The sequence below is a fragment of the Oncorhynchus nerka genome, linkage group LG6 (genome assembly GCF_034236695.1).
Source record: "Oncorhynchus nerka isolate Pitt River linkage group LG6, Oner_Uvic_2.0, whole genome shotgun sequence".
Classification (NCBI taxonomy): Eukaryota; Metazoa; Chordata; class Actinopteri; order Salmoniformes; family Salmonidae; genus Oncorhynchus; species Oncorhynchus nerka.
Window position 1 is genome coordinate 12,933,996 of NC_088401.1, and position 14,356 is coordinate 12,948,351.

Here is a 14,356-nt window from a genome sequence, read left to right on the forward strand (position 1 = left end):
CCCCCCGCCCTCTCTTCAGTAAATCAGGTCATGCCTCCATTCTGCTCTTCCCCACCTATAAGCAGAAACTTAAACAGTGAGCACCCATGGTAAGGACTGTTCACCGTTGGTCTGACCAATCGGCTTCAAAACTGTTTTGATCTCGCGGACTGTGAAATGTCCCCTCTGAGAATAGTATTGACGATATACACTGACTCTGTGAGTTCATCAGGATCATCAGGAAGTGCATAGAGGATGTTCACAGTCTGACGATTAGAACTTATCCAAACCAAAATCAATGACATATGGCAGCATTCACGCAAAACTGAAAGCGCCAACCACCGCATTTAACCATGGTGAGGTAACTGGGAACAATCAGAGAAGCAAAACGACGTGGAGTGGAGACATTTTTCGTCTCTGGCGTCGCAATTCAACCGCTCAGACATGAGACGCACTGTATGTGTCAGGGTCTCCAGCCAATCACGGATCATAAAGGGAAAGACAGACACTGACGCCTCAAACTTGGACGAGTTAAATACTTTCTGCTTCCAGGAAAACAACATCGAACCACCGACGTGGGCCCCCGACACTCACGAGGACTGTGTGCTCTCATTCTCTGTGGCCGACGTGACCTAAAGCATGTAAACCCTGGCAAAGGCCGCTGGCCCAGAATGCATCCCAAGCCGCGTCCTCAGAGCATTTGCAGGCCAGCTGGCTGGAGTGTTTACGGACATATTCAATCTCTCCATATCCCGGTCTGTTGTCCCCACTTATAACTGAACTAAATTACTCTCGCCCTGTTGCACTCACTTCTGTCACCTTAAAGGTTTTTGAGAGGTTTGTTAAGGATCAATTCACCTCTACCTTATCTGACACCCTAGATACACTGCAGTTTTTATAATCCCCCCAACAGATCCACAGACGACGCACTCGCCATCGCTCTGCACACTGCCCTATCCCATCTGGACAAGAGGAATACCTATGTCAGAATGCTGTTCATCGACTACAGCTCAGCCTTCAACACCATAATACCCTCCAAGCTCATCATTAAGCTCAGGGCCCTGGGTCTGAGTCTCTCCCTGTGCAACTGGGTCCTGGACTTCCTGATGGTTCTGACCCCAAGTTGTGAAGTTAGGCAACAACACCCCCACCACGCCGATCCTCAACACAGGGGCCCCACAGGGGTGTGTGCTCAGCCCCCTCCTGTACTCCCTGTTCACCCATGACTGTGTGGCCATGCACGTCTCCAACTCAATCATCAAGTTTGCTGACGACAGTGGCCTGATTACCACCAACGATGAGACAGACTACAGGGAGAAGATGAGGGCCCTGGCGGACGGATGCCAGGAAAATAACCTCTCCCTTAGTCAACAAAAAACAAATGCGCTGATAATGGACTACAGGAGACAGCAGAGAGAGCACGCCCCCATCCACGTGGACAGGCCGCAGTGGAGAGGGTCAAAAGCTTCAAGTTCAAATTTCGTGATATTAGGGTCAAGGCCATATGGCCTTCAAGAGGTGCCCAATCTGCCAGGAAACCAAGGCCATCTGCACCAACATAGCCAATTGATTTGAAAACTGAAAAACAGTAGCTATTCTGTTAAGAAAAACAAAAGTCTATGTACAGTTGAAGTCGGAGGTTTACATATACCTTAGCCAAATACATTTAACCTCAGTTTTTCCGTTTTTTTTTTTCAATTTCTGACATTTAATCTTAGTAAAAATTCTCTGTTTTAGGTCAGTTAGAATCACCACTTTATTTTAAGAATGTGAAATGTCAGAATAATAGTAGAGAGAATGATTTATTTCAGCTTTTCTTTCTTTCATCACATTCCAAGTGGGTCAGAAGTTTACATACACTCAATTAGTATTTGGTAGCATTGCCTTCAAATTGTTTAACTTGCTCGCACACGCTTCTTCAGTTCTGCCCACAAATGTTCTATGGGATTGAGGTCAGGGCTTTGTGATGGCCACTCCAATACCTTGACTTTGTTGTCCTTAAGCCATTTTGCTACAACTTTGGAAGTATTCGTGAGGTCATTGTACATTTGGAAGACCCATTTGCGACCAAGCTTTAACTTCTTATGGGTGCAATCCCGTTAACGGGAATTTTCATCAACAACCGCTGAAATTGCATAGCGCCACATTCAAATAATATTTCTAAAAATATTTATATTCATGAAATCACAAGTGCAATATAGCAAAACACAGCTTAGCCTTTTGTTAATCCACCTGTCATGGCAGATTTTGAAAATATGGTTTACAGCAAAAGCAATCCAAGCGTTTGTATAAATTTATCGATCGCGCGACAAAACATTATGAACACCTAGCATCAAGTAGCTTGGTCACGAAAATCAGAAAAGCAATCAAATTAATCGTTTACCTTTGATGATTTTCGGATGTTTTCACTCACGAGACTCCCAGTTACAAAATAAATGTTCCTTTTGTTCCATCACGGTTGGGATGGTGTTCTTTGGCTTGCAAGCCTCCCCGTTTTTCCTCCTAACATAACGATGGTCATTATGGCCAAACAGTTATATTTTGTTTCATCAGACCAGAGGGAATTTCTCCAAAAAGTACGATCTTTGTCCCCATGTGCAATTGCAAACTGTAGTCTGGCTTTTTTTATGGCTGTTTTGGAGCAGTGGCTTCTTCCTTGCTGAGCGGCCTTCAGGTTATGTCGATATAGAACTCGTTTTACTGTGGATATAGATACTTTTGAACCTGTTTCCTCCAGCATCTTCGCAAGGTCCTTTGCTGTTGTTCTGGGATTGATTTGCACTTTTCTCACCAAAGTAGTTTCATCTCTAGGAGACAGAACGTATCTCCTTCCTGAGCGGTATGACGGCTGCGTGGTCCCATGGTGTTTATACTTGCGTACTATTGTTTGTACAGATGAACGTGGTACCTTCAGGCTTTTGTAAATTGCTCCCAAGGATGAACCAGACTTGTGGAGGTCTACAAGGTCTTGGCTGATTTCTTTTGATTTTCCCATGATATCAAGAGGCACTGAGTTTGAAGGTAAGCCTTGAAATACATCCACAAGTATATCTCCAATTGACTCAAATTATGTAAATTTGCATATCAGAAGTTCCTAAAGCCATGGCATCATTTTCTGGAATTTTCCAAGCTGTATAAAGGCACAGTCAACTTCTGTAAACTTCTGAATTGTGATACAGTGAATAATAAGTGAAATAATCTGTCTGTAAACAAGTATGGGAAAAATTAGTAGATGTCCTAACCGACTTGCCAAAACTATAGTTTGTTAACAGGACATTTGTGGAGTGGTTGAAAAAGTAATTTTAATGACTCCAACCTAAGTGTATGTAAACTTCTGACTTCAACTGTAAATGTACATAAATAATTAGCCTACATGTCAAAGTGTAGTTGATAGCTATTTGCTATAGCCTGTTATGTCACAGTGTAGGTGATAGCTATTGGCTACAACCTGTCATGTCACAGTGTAGGTGATAACTATTGGCTACAACCTGTCATGTCACAGTGTAGGTGGTAGCTATTCTCTACAGCCTGCCATGTCACAGTGTATGTGATAGCTATTGGCTACAACCTGTCATGTCACAGTGTAGGTGGTAGCTATTGGCTACAGCCTGTTATGTCACATTGTAGGTGGTAGCTATTGGCTACAGCCTGTCATGTCACAGTGTAGGTGATAGCTATTGGCTACAACCTGTCATGTCACAGTGTAGGTGATAGCAATTGGCTACAGCTTGTCTTGTGACAGTGTAGGTGATAGCTATTAGCTACAGCCTGTCATGTTCAGACGATGCGGATATGAGGGAGGCGCCTTAAAATGTAGCCAAACTTTAATTAGACTTTTAGTTACATACACTACATGACCAAAAGTATGTGGACACCTGCTGGTTGAACATTTCATTCCAACATCTTGGGCATTAATATGGAGTTAGTCCCCAGTTTTCTGCTATAACAGCCTCCACTCTCATGGGAAGGCTTTCCACTAGATGTTGGAACATTGCTGCTATAACAGCCTCCACTCTCCTGGGAAGGCTTTCCACTAGATGTTGGAACATTGCTGCTATAACAGCCTCCACTCTCCTGGGAATGCTTTCCACTAGATGTTGGAACATTGCTGCTATAACAGCCTCCACTCTCCTGGGAAGGCTTTCCACTAGATGTTGGAACATTGCTGCTATAACAGCCTCCACTCTCCTGGGAAGGCTTTCCACTAGATGTTGGAACATTGCTGCTATAACAGCCTCCACTCTCCTGGGAAGGCTTTCCACTAGATGTTGGAACATTGCTGCTATAACAGCCTCCACTCTCCTGGGAAGGCTTTCCACTAGATGTTGGAACATTGCTGCGGGGACTTCAGCGACAAGAGCATTAGTGAGGTCAGGCACTGATGTTTGGCGGTTAGGCCTGGCTCGCAGTCGGCATTCCAATTCATTCCAGAGGTATTCAATGGGGTTGAGTTCAGGGCTCTGTGCAGGCCAGGCAAGTTCTGATCCCGACAAACCATTTCTGTGTGGACCTTGCTTTGTGCTTGGGGGCATTGTCATGCTGAAACGGGAAATGGCCTTCTCCAAACTGTTGCCACGAAGTTGGTAGCACAGTGTCGTCTAGAATGCCATTGTATGCTCTAGCGTTAAGATTTCCCTTCACTGGAACTAAGGGGCCTGAACCGTGAAAAACAGCTACAGACCATTAACCCTCCTCCACCAAACTTTACAGTTGGCACTATCAATTGGGGCAGCTAGCATTCTCATGGCATCTGCCAAACCCACATTTGTCCATCGGACTGCCATATAGGGAAGAGTAATTCATCATTCCAGAGAATGTGTTTCCACTGTTCCAGAGTCCAATGGCAGCGAGCTTTACACCACTCCAGCCAACGCTTAGCATTGTGCATGGTGATCTTAGGCTTGTGTGTAGCTGCTCGTCCATGGAAACCCATTTCATGAAGCTCCTGACGAACATTTTTTGTGCTGACGTTGCTTCCAGAGGCAGTTTGGAACTTGGAACTTACGCGATATGCTCTTCAGCACTCACCAATCCCATTCTGTGAGCTTGTGTGGCCATGGCTTCACAATGACAGCACACACAGTAGACTGGGGGCAGCTCTAGCAGGGCAGAAAGTTCACTAACTAACTTGTTGGAAAGGTGGCATCCTATGACAGTGTCACGTTGAAAGTCACTGAACTCTTCAGTAATGACATTCTACTGCCAATGTTTGTGTATGGAGAATGCACGGCTGTGTGCTCAATTTTATACACCTGTCAGCAACGGGTGTTGCTGAAATAGCCAAATCCACTCATTTTGTATATGTAATGTGTATATATAGGCTAAACACCAGTCATGTTTTGACAAATATAACTTAGGATCATTATTTACATTTACATTTAAGTCATTTAGCAGACGCTCTTATCCAGAGCGACTTACAAATTGGTGCATTCACCTTATGACATCCAGTGGAACAGTAGTGCATCTAAATCTTTTAAGGGGGAGGGGGGGTGAGAGGGATTACTTTATCCTATCCTAGGTATTCCTTAAAGAGGTGGGGTTTCAGGTGTCTCCGGAAGGTGGTGATTGACTCCGCTGTCCTGGCGTCGTGAGGGAGTTTGTTCCACCATTGGGGGGCCAGAGCAGCGAACAGTTTTGACTGGGCTGAGCGGGAACTGTACTTCCTCAGTGGTAGGGAGGCGAGCAGGCCAGAGGTGGATGAGTGGTGCCGTTCCCCTCACAGCTCCGTAGGCAAGCACCATGGTCTTGTAGCGGATGCGAGCTTCAACTGGAAGCCAGTGGAGGGAGCGGAGGAGCGGGGTGACGTGAGAGAACTTGGGAAGGTTGAACACCAGACGGGCTGCGGCGTTCTGGATGAGTTGTAGGGGTTTAATGGCACAGGCAGGGAGCCCAGCCAACAGCGAGTTGCAGTAATCCAGACGGGAGATGACAAGTGCCTGGATTAGGACCTGCGCCGCTTCCTGTGTGAGGCAGGGTCGTACTCTGCGGATGTTGTAGAGCATGAACCTACAGGAACGGGCCACCGCCTTGATGTTAGTTGAGAACGACAGGGTGTTGTCCAGGATCACGCCAAGGTTCTTAGCGCTCTGGGAGGAGGACACGATGGAGTTGTCAACCGTGATGGCGAGATCATGGAACGGGCAGTCCTTCCCGGGAGGAAGAGCAGCTCCGTCTTGCCGAGGTTCAGCTTGAGGTGGTGATCCGTCATCCACACTGATATGTCTGCCAGACATGCAGAGATGCGATTCGCCACCTGGTCATCAGAAGGGGAAAGGAGAAGATTAATTGTGTGTCGTCTGCATAGCAATGATAGGAGAGACCATGTGAGGTTATGACAGAGCCAAGTGACTTGGTGTATAGCGAGAATAGGAGAGGGCCTAGAACAGAGCCCTGGGGACACCAGTGGTGAGAGCACGTGGTGTGGAGACGGATTCTCGCCACGCCACCTGGTAGGAGCGACCTGTCAGGTAGGACGCAATCCAAGCGTGGGCCGCGCCGGAGATGCCCAACTCGGAGAGGGTGGAGAGGAGGATCTGATGGTTCACAGTATCAAAGGCAGCCGATAGGTCTAGAAGGATGAGAGCAGAGGAGAGAGAGTTAGCTTTAGCAGTGCGGAGCGCCTCCGTGATACAGAGAAGAGCAGTCTCAGTTGAATGACTAGTCTTGAAACCTGACTGATTTGGATCAAGAAGGTCATTCTGAGAGAGATAGCGGGAGAGCTGGCCAAGGACGGCACGTTCAAGAGTTTTGGAGAGAAAAGAAAGAAGGGATACTGGTCTGTAGTTGTTGACATCGGAGGGATCGAGTGTAGGTTTTTTCAGAAGGGGTGCAACTCTCGCTCTCTTGAAGATGGAAGGGACGTAGCCAGCGGTCAGGGATGAGTTGATGAGCGAGGTGAGGTAAGGGAGAAGGTCTCCGGAAATGGTCTGGAGAAGAGAGGAGGGGATAGGGTCAAGCGGGCAGGTTGTTGGGCGGCCGGCCGTCACAAGACGCGAGATTTCATCTGGAGAGAGAGGGGAGAAAGAGGTCAGAGCACAGGGTAGGGCAGTGTGAGCAGAACCAGCGGTGTCGTTTGACTTAGCAAACGAGGATCGGATGTCGTCGACCTTCTTTTCAAAATGGTTGACGAAGTCATCTGCAGAGAGGGAGGAGGGGGGAGGAGGATTCAGGAGGGAGGAGAAGGTTGCAAAGAGCTTCCTAGGGTTAGAGGCAGATGCTTGGAATTTAGAGTGGTAGAAAGTGGCTTTAGCAGCAGAGAGAGAAGAGGAAAATGTAGAGAGCAGGGAGTGAAAGGATGTCAGGTCCGCAGGGAGGCGAGTTTTCCTCCATTTCCGCTCGGCTGCCCGGAGCCCTGTTCTGTGAGCTCGCAATGAGTCGTCGAGCCACGGAGCGGGAGGGGAGGACCGAGCCGGCCTGGAGGATAGGGGACATAGAGAGTCAAAGGATGCAGAAAGGGAGGAGAGGAGGGTTGAGGAGGCAGAATCAGGAGATAGGTTGGAGAAGGTTTGAGCAGAGGGAAGAGATGATAGGATGGAAGAGGAGAGAGTAGCGGGGGAGAGAGAGCGAAGGTTGGGACGGCGCGATACCATCCGAGTAGGGGCAGTGTGGGAAGTGTTGGATGAGAGCGAGAGGGAAAAGGATACAAGGTAGTGGTCGGAGACTTGGAGGGAGTTGCAACGAGGTTAGTGGAAGAACAGCATCTAGTAAAGATGAGGTCGAGCGTATTTCCTGCCTTGTGAGTAGGGGGGAAGGTGAGAGGGTGAGGTCAAAAGAGGAGAGGAGTGGAAAGAAGGAGGCAGAGAGGAATGAGTCAAAGGTAGACGTGGGGAGGTTAAAGTCGCCCAGAACTGTGAGAGGTGAGCCGTCCTCAGGAAAGGAGCTTATCAAGGCATCAAGCTCATTGATGAACTCTCCGAGGAACCTGGAGGGCGATAAATGATAAGGATGTTAAGCTTGAAAGGGCTGGTAACTGTGACAGCATGGAATTCAAAGGAGGCGATAGACAGATGGGTAAGGGGAGAAAGAGAGAATGACCACTTGGGAGAGATGAGGATCCCGGGGCCACCACCCCGCTGACCAGAAGCTCTCGGGGTGTGCGAGAACACGTGGGCAGACGAAGAGAGAGCAGTAGGAGTAGCAGTGTTGTCTGTGGTGATCCATGTTTCCGTCAGTGCCAAGAAGTCGAGGGACTGGAGGGTGGCATAGGCTGAGATGAACTCTGCCTTGTTGGCCGCAGATCGGCAGTTCCAGAGGCTACCGGAGACCTGGAACTCCACGTGGGTCGTACGCGCTGGGACCACCAGATTAGGGTGGCCGCGGCCACGCGGTGTGGAGCGTTTGTATGGTCTGTGCAGAGAGGAGAGAACAGGGATAGACAGACACATAGTTGACAGGCTACACAAGAGGCTACGCTAATGCAAAGGAGATTGGAATGACAAGTGGACTACACGTCTCGAGTGTTCAGAAAGTTAAGCTTACGTAGCAAGAATCTTATTGACTAAAATGATTAAAATGATACAGTACTGCTGAAGTAGGCTAGCTGGCAGAGGCTGCGTTGTTGACTATGTAGGCTAGCTGGCATTGTCTGCGTTGTTGACACTACACTAATCAAGTCGTTCCGTTGAGTGTAATAGTTTCTACTGTGCTGCTATTCGGGGCTAGCTGGCTAGCTAGCAGTGTTGATTACGTTACGTTGCGTTAAAAGAACGACAATAGCTGGCTAGCTAACCTAGGAAATCGCTTTAGACTACACAATTATCTTTGATACAAAGACGGCTATGTAGCTAGCTATGTAGCTAGCTACGATCAAACAAATCAAGCCGTTGTACTGTAATGAAATGAAATGAAAAATGTGATACTACCTGTGGAGCGAAGCGAAATGCGACCGGATTGTTGAGTGCAGAAGTTCTGTTCGGTAGACGTTGGCTAGCTGTTGGCTAGCTAGCAGAGTCTCCTACGTTAAGGACGACATAAAACTACACACTCTAAACTACACAATTATCTTGGATACGAAGACAGCAAAGACAACTATGTAGCTAGCTAACACTACACTAATCAAGTCGTTCAGTTGAGTGTAATAGTTGTGCTGCTAATCGGTAGACGGTGGACTAGCTAACGGTGGACGTTAGCTAGCTGGCTAGCTGCAGGGCAGTGTAGACTGCGTTAGGACGACGAAATACGATAATTACGCAATTATCTATGATACAAAGACGGCTATGTAGCTAGCTAAGAAGAAATTGCTAAGATTAGACAAATCAAACCGTTGTACTATAATGAAATGTAATGAAATGTAATACTACCTGCGGACCGAGTGCAGACCGAGTGCAGATGCGACCGCTCACTCCAACCCTAATGAACAGGAACATTATTCATATCTAAAGGCTAGAAGATCAGTGTCTGTTGGCATACATGATGTACTGTTCCTTCAGATAGGAGAGGAAGGAACGTGTCTGTTGGTATACATGATGTACTGTTCCTTCAGATAGGAGAGGAAGGAACGTGTCTGTTGGCATACATGATGTACTGTTCCTTCAGATAGGAGAGGAAGGAACGTGTCTGTTGGCATACATGATGTACTGTTCCTTCAGATAGGAGAGGAAGGAACGTGTCTGTTGGCATACATGATGTACTGTTCCTTCAGATAAGAGAGGAAGGAACGTGTCTGTTGTCCAACCACTGTCCCAGAGTATGTCCAACCACTGTCCCAGAGTATGTCCAACCACTGTCCCAGAGTATGTCCAACCACTGTCCCAGAGTATGTCCAACCACTGTCCCAGAGTATTTCCAACCACTGTCCCAGAGTATGTCCAACCACTGTCCCAGAGTATTTCCAACCACTGTCCCAGAGTATGTCCAACCACTGTCCCAGAGTATGTCCAACCACTGTCCCAGAGTATGTCCAACCACTGTCCCAGAGTATGTCCAACCACTGTCCCAGAGTATGTCCAACCACTGTCCCAGAGTATGTCCAACCACTGTCCCAGAGTATGTCCAACCACTGTCCCAGAGTATTTCCAACCACTGTCCCAGAGTATGTCCAACCACTGTCCCAGAGTATTTCCAACCACTGTCCCAGAGTATGTCCAACCACTGTCCCAGAGTATGTCCAACCACTGTCCCAGAGTATGTCCAACCACTGTCCCATAGTATGTCCAACCACTGTCCCAGAGTATGTCCAACCACTGTCCCAGAGTATGTCCAACCACTGTCCCAGAGTATGTCCAACCACTGTCCCAGAGTATGTCCAACCACTGTCCAGAGTATGTCCAACCACTGTCCCAGAGTATGTCCAACCACTGTCCCAGAGTATGTCCAACCACTGTCCCAGAGTATTTCCAAACACTGTCCCAGAGTATGTCCAACCACTGTCCCAGAGTATGTCCAACCACTGTCCCAGAGTATGTTTGGAATATTTAATTAATCATACAGAAGGACTGACCAATAGATGAAATCAAGGTTTGTACTATGTGTGATAGTAGATTGACATAAACTAGTGCTTTTGCTGTTTGTTAGGCCTACTCACCTTGTAGGTTAAAGAACAGTAAATATGGACAGTTCGTCCAACATCTTCAATAAGTGCCTGGGGAATCGATAAGGACTCGTGCCGTCGCATCCCCGATGTGTCTGTCTTCTGTTGTAGCCTACTTCGGAGCTGCCATGCCTGTGAGAAGAACCCGATCACATGACGGGCATTGGCTAATAAGAGTTTAGATATCTGAGAAAGTGATATGAGTGAGAGCTGCTTTCGCAGCACAGAGATTGACAGCCGGGTTGAAGGGAATTATTATATTCAGCCCAAGGGCACAATGGCCACACCCTTTTTTTAGGGGGCATTACGGCCACAGCCTAGACATTGTCCTGCGTGAAAAGCCCAGGAGGGCGGCAGTTTCGGAGATTCTGCAAATCTGTGTCCACGACCAATAAACTTTGATTGTTTAATATTTCAAACAGTCTGGCTGTGATGTGTGAAGGTAAGAAGTGAGCGTACTGCTTTCTTCCAGTGCTAGTTCTGTGATGAGGCTCAAATGTCAGTGGTCAGTCCTTTTAAGGGAGACAAGAAGACTTGGATGTGTCTTACTGTATGAAACCTAGCGAGTGAACCGTTTAATGATTCATCTACAACTTCTCCGGTCTCTCAGTAGTGCTGTGTGTGATGACTGTAAGTTTTGTCGAGTAAAGACACACGTTTGATCTAGCAGACCCACAGACATGAATGCAGAGTGCAAACCTAAGAGCTCCTCTCAGTCTGTTTGAAGACGTTTATCGTGATCTGATTGGACACAGCTGTCATTGCAAGGCGTTGTCCTTCCTGCTGAGGATGTGACGACTGAAAGGAATACAGGAAGAAGGAATGACTCAACATTTATCTCTTCCATTTTTCCCTGCCCGCTGTTTTCCCTCTACCCATTTCTCCTTCTCGATATCTTTTCACATCTCTATCCCTCATCCTCCTTACTCTTAGATTATATCTTTATGCTTTGTCTCCTTGTCAATTCCCATCCACTTCGCTTCTCTCTCTCTTCCTTCTTTCTCCCTCAACCCCCTCCTATCTCTGTCTCTCTTCCTTCTTTCTCCCTCAACCCCTCCTATCTCTCTCTCTCTTCCCTCTTTCTCCCTCAACCCCTCCTATCTCTGTCTCTCTTCCTTTCTCCCTCAACCCCTCCTATCTCTCTCTCTCTTCCCTCTTTCTCCCTCAACCCCTCCTATCTCTCTCTCTCTTCCTTCTTTCTCCCTCAACCCCTCCTATCTCTCTCTCTTCCTTCTTTCTCCCTCAACCCCTCCTATCTCTCTCTCTTCCCTCTTTCTTCCTCAAACCCTTCTATCTCTCTCTCTCTTCCTTCTTTCTCCCTCAACCCCTCCTATCTCTGTATCTTCCTTCTTTCTCCCTCAACCCCTCCTATCTCTCTCTTCCTTCTTTCTCCCTCAACCCCTCCTATCTCTCTCTCTTCCTCCTTTGTCCCTCAACCCCTCCTATTTCTCTCTATTCCTTCTTTCTCCCTCAACCCCTCCTAACTCTCTCTCTTCCCTCTTTCTTCCTCAAACCCTCCTATCTCTCTCTCTCTTCCTTCTTTCTCCCTCAACCCCTCCTATCTCTCTCTCTCTTCCTTCTTTCTCCCTCAACCCCTCCTATCTCTCTCTCTTCCTTCTTTCTCCCTCAACCCCTCCTATCTCTCTCTCTTCCCTCTTTCTTCCTCAAACCCTCCTATCTCTCTCTTCTCTCCCTCAACCCCTCTTCTTTCTCCCCCTCAACCCCTCCTATCTCTCTCTCTTCCTTCTTTCTCCCTCAACCCCTCCTATCTCTGTCTCTCTTCCTCTTTCTTCCCTCAAACCCTCCTATCTCTGTCTCTCTTCCTTCTTTCTCCCCAACCCCTCCTATCTCTGTCTCTCTTCCTTCTTTCTCCCCCAACCCCTCCTATCTCTGTCTCTCTTCCTTCTTTCTCCCTCAACCCCTCCTATCTCTGTCTCTCTTCCTTCTTTCTCCCTCAACCCCTCCTATCTCTGTCTCTCTTCCTTCTTTCTCCCTCAACCCCTCCTATCTCTGTCTCTCTTCCTGCTTTCTCCCATCAACTTTATTGGCATGGGAAACCTCCATATCTCTGTCTCTGTTTCAATACTTTATTGGCATGGGAAACATGTGTTAACATTGATCTTTATTGGCATGGGAAACATGTGTTAACATTGCCAAAGCAAGTGAGGTAGATAATATATATAATAATCTTTCTCTCTGTCTTTCTCTCTCTCGCGCTCTTTCTCTTTTCCTTCCATTTGTTTTCTCTCTCCCTCCACACTTTCTCTCTCCCTCTCTCTCCACCTCTCCTCTCTCACTCACCCTCCACCCCTTCTCTCTCTCAATTGAATTTCAATTAAATTGAAGGGATTTATTAGCATGGGAAAAATATGTTTACATTTCCAAAGCAAGTGAAATAGATAATAAACAAAAGGGAAATAAAGAATAAAATGAACTGTAGACATTATTATTTAGACATTTTTGTGATTGTAAAGACATTTCGAGTATCATATTAGTGTTGTAATGATGTGCAAATAGTCTCTCTCTCTCCTTCCACCCGCCTCTCTTCCCTCACTCTCCACCCCTTCTCTCTCCCTCCACCCTCATCTCTTCCCTCACTCTCCACCCTCCTCTCTCTTCCCTCTCCCTCCACCCCTCCTCTCCCTCAACCTCCACCCTCCTCTCTTTACTCTCCCTCCACCCTCCTCTTTTTCCTCTCCCTCAACCCTCCTCTCTTCTATCTCCTCTTCCTTCCATTTGTCTTCTCTCTCTCTCCTCTCTTCACTTTCCCTCTTCCTCCACCCTCCTCTCTTTCCTCTCCCTCAACCCTCCTCTCTTTTCTCCTAACCCTTCATTTGTCTCTCTCTCTCTCTCCTCTCTCTTTCCCTCTTCTCCACTCTCTCTCCCCTCCCTCACACCTCTCCTCTCTCCCTCCACCCTCTCTCTCTCTCTCTCTTTTCCCTCTCCCTCCACCCTCCTCTCTTTTCCCTCTCCCTCCACCCTCTCTCCTCTCTTTTCCCTCTCCCTCCACCTCTCCTCTCTCCCTCCACCCTCTCTCTCTCCTCTCTTTTCCCTCTCCCTCCACCCTCTCTCTCTCTCCTCTCTTTTCCCTCTCCCTCCACCCCTCCTCTCTCCCTCCACCCCCAGATCTACCTGCGTTTCCTGGACTATGAGATGCAGAACAGTAACGAGTGTAAGCGTAACTTCGTGGCGGTGTACGACGGCAGTGCGTCCGTGGAGGACCTGAAGAACAAGTTCTGCTCTACGGTGGCCAACGACGTGATGCTGGTGTCCACCACGGGGGTGATCAGGATGTGGGCCGACCAGGGCAGCAGAAGGAGCCACTTCAGGATACTCTTCACCACCTTCCAAGAACGTAAGACTGTTGGTGATGTGCACATACACATTCACTCATATCCTGGCAGTGTTGCAGGGCTGACCGGAAATACACAGATGCGTGTTGCTAGACCAGTCATCATGATACATTGGCTATGTATGTTGTGTCAATGGAAAAGCTATGCAGTCAAGACATTTACTGGAAAATGAACAATCTAGTGGGGAAGGTTCAGATGACCTACATTAATGTATGGATAGGGTACATGAACGAACCCCTAACACTCATAGCGTGACCCCCTGACCCCATGTCTGCAGTGTTAAACAGACCCCATAACAACCCACGTAGTGGCGGCCATTAAATAAAAACAGGAGCGTATATATATATATATATATATATATTGATACACTGCTGATTTTGCAGGTTTTCCTACTTACAAAGCATGTAGAGGTCTGTAATTTTTATCATAGGTACACTTCAACTGTGAGAGACGGAATCTAAAACAAAAATCCAGAAAATCACATTGTATGATTTTT

The 14,356-nt window shown here is 47.4% G+C and overlaps 1 protein-coding gene across 1 annotated transcript in view; it reads left to right on the top strand.

Annotated features, from left to right (window-relative positions):
* Positions 1-14,356, top strand: part of LOC115122491 (neuropilin and tolloid-like protein 1) — a 216,956-nt gene that overhangs the window by 141,660 nt on the left and 60,940 nt on the right. The window contains exon 7 of the mRNA XM_065019269.1: positions 13,634-13,862. Within this exon, the coding sequence (XP_064875341.1) occupies positions 13,634-13,862 (229 nt within the window). The remainder of the gene's footprint in view (positions 1-13,633; positions 13,863-14,356) is intronic.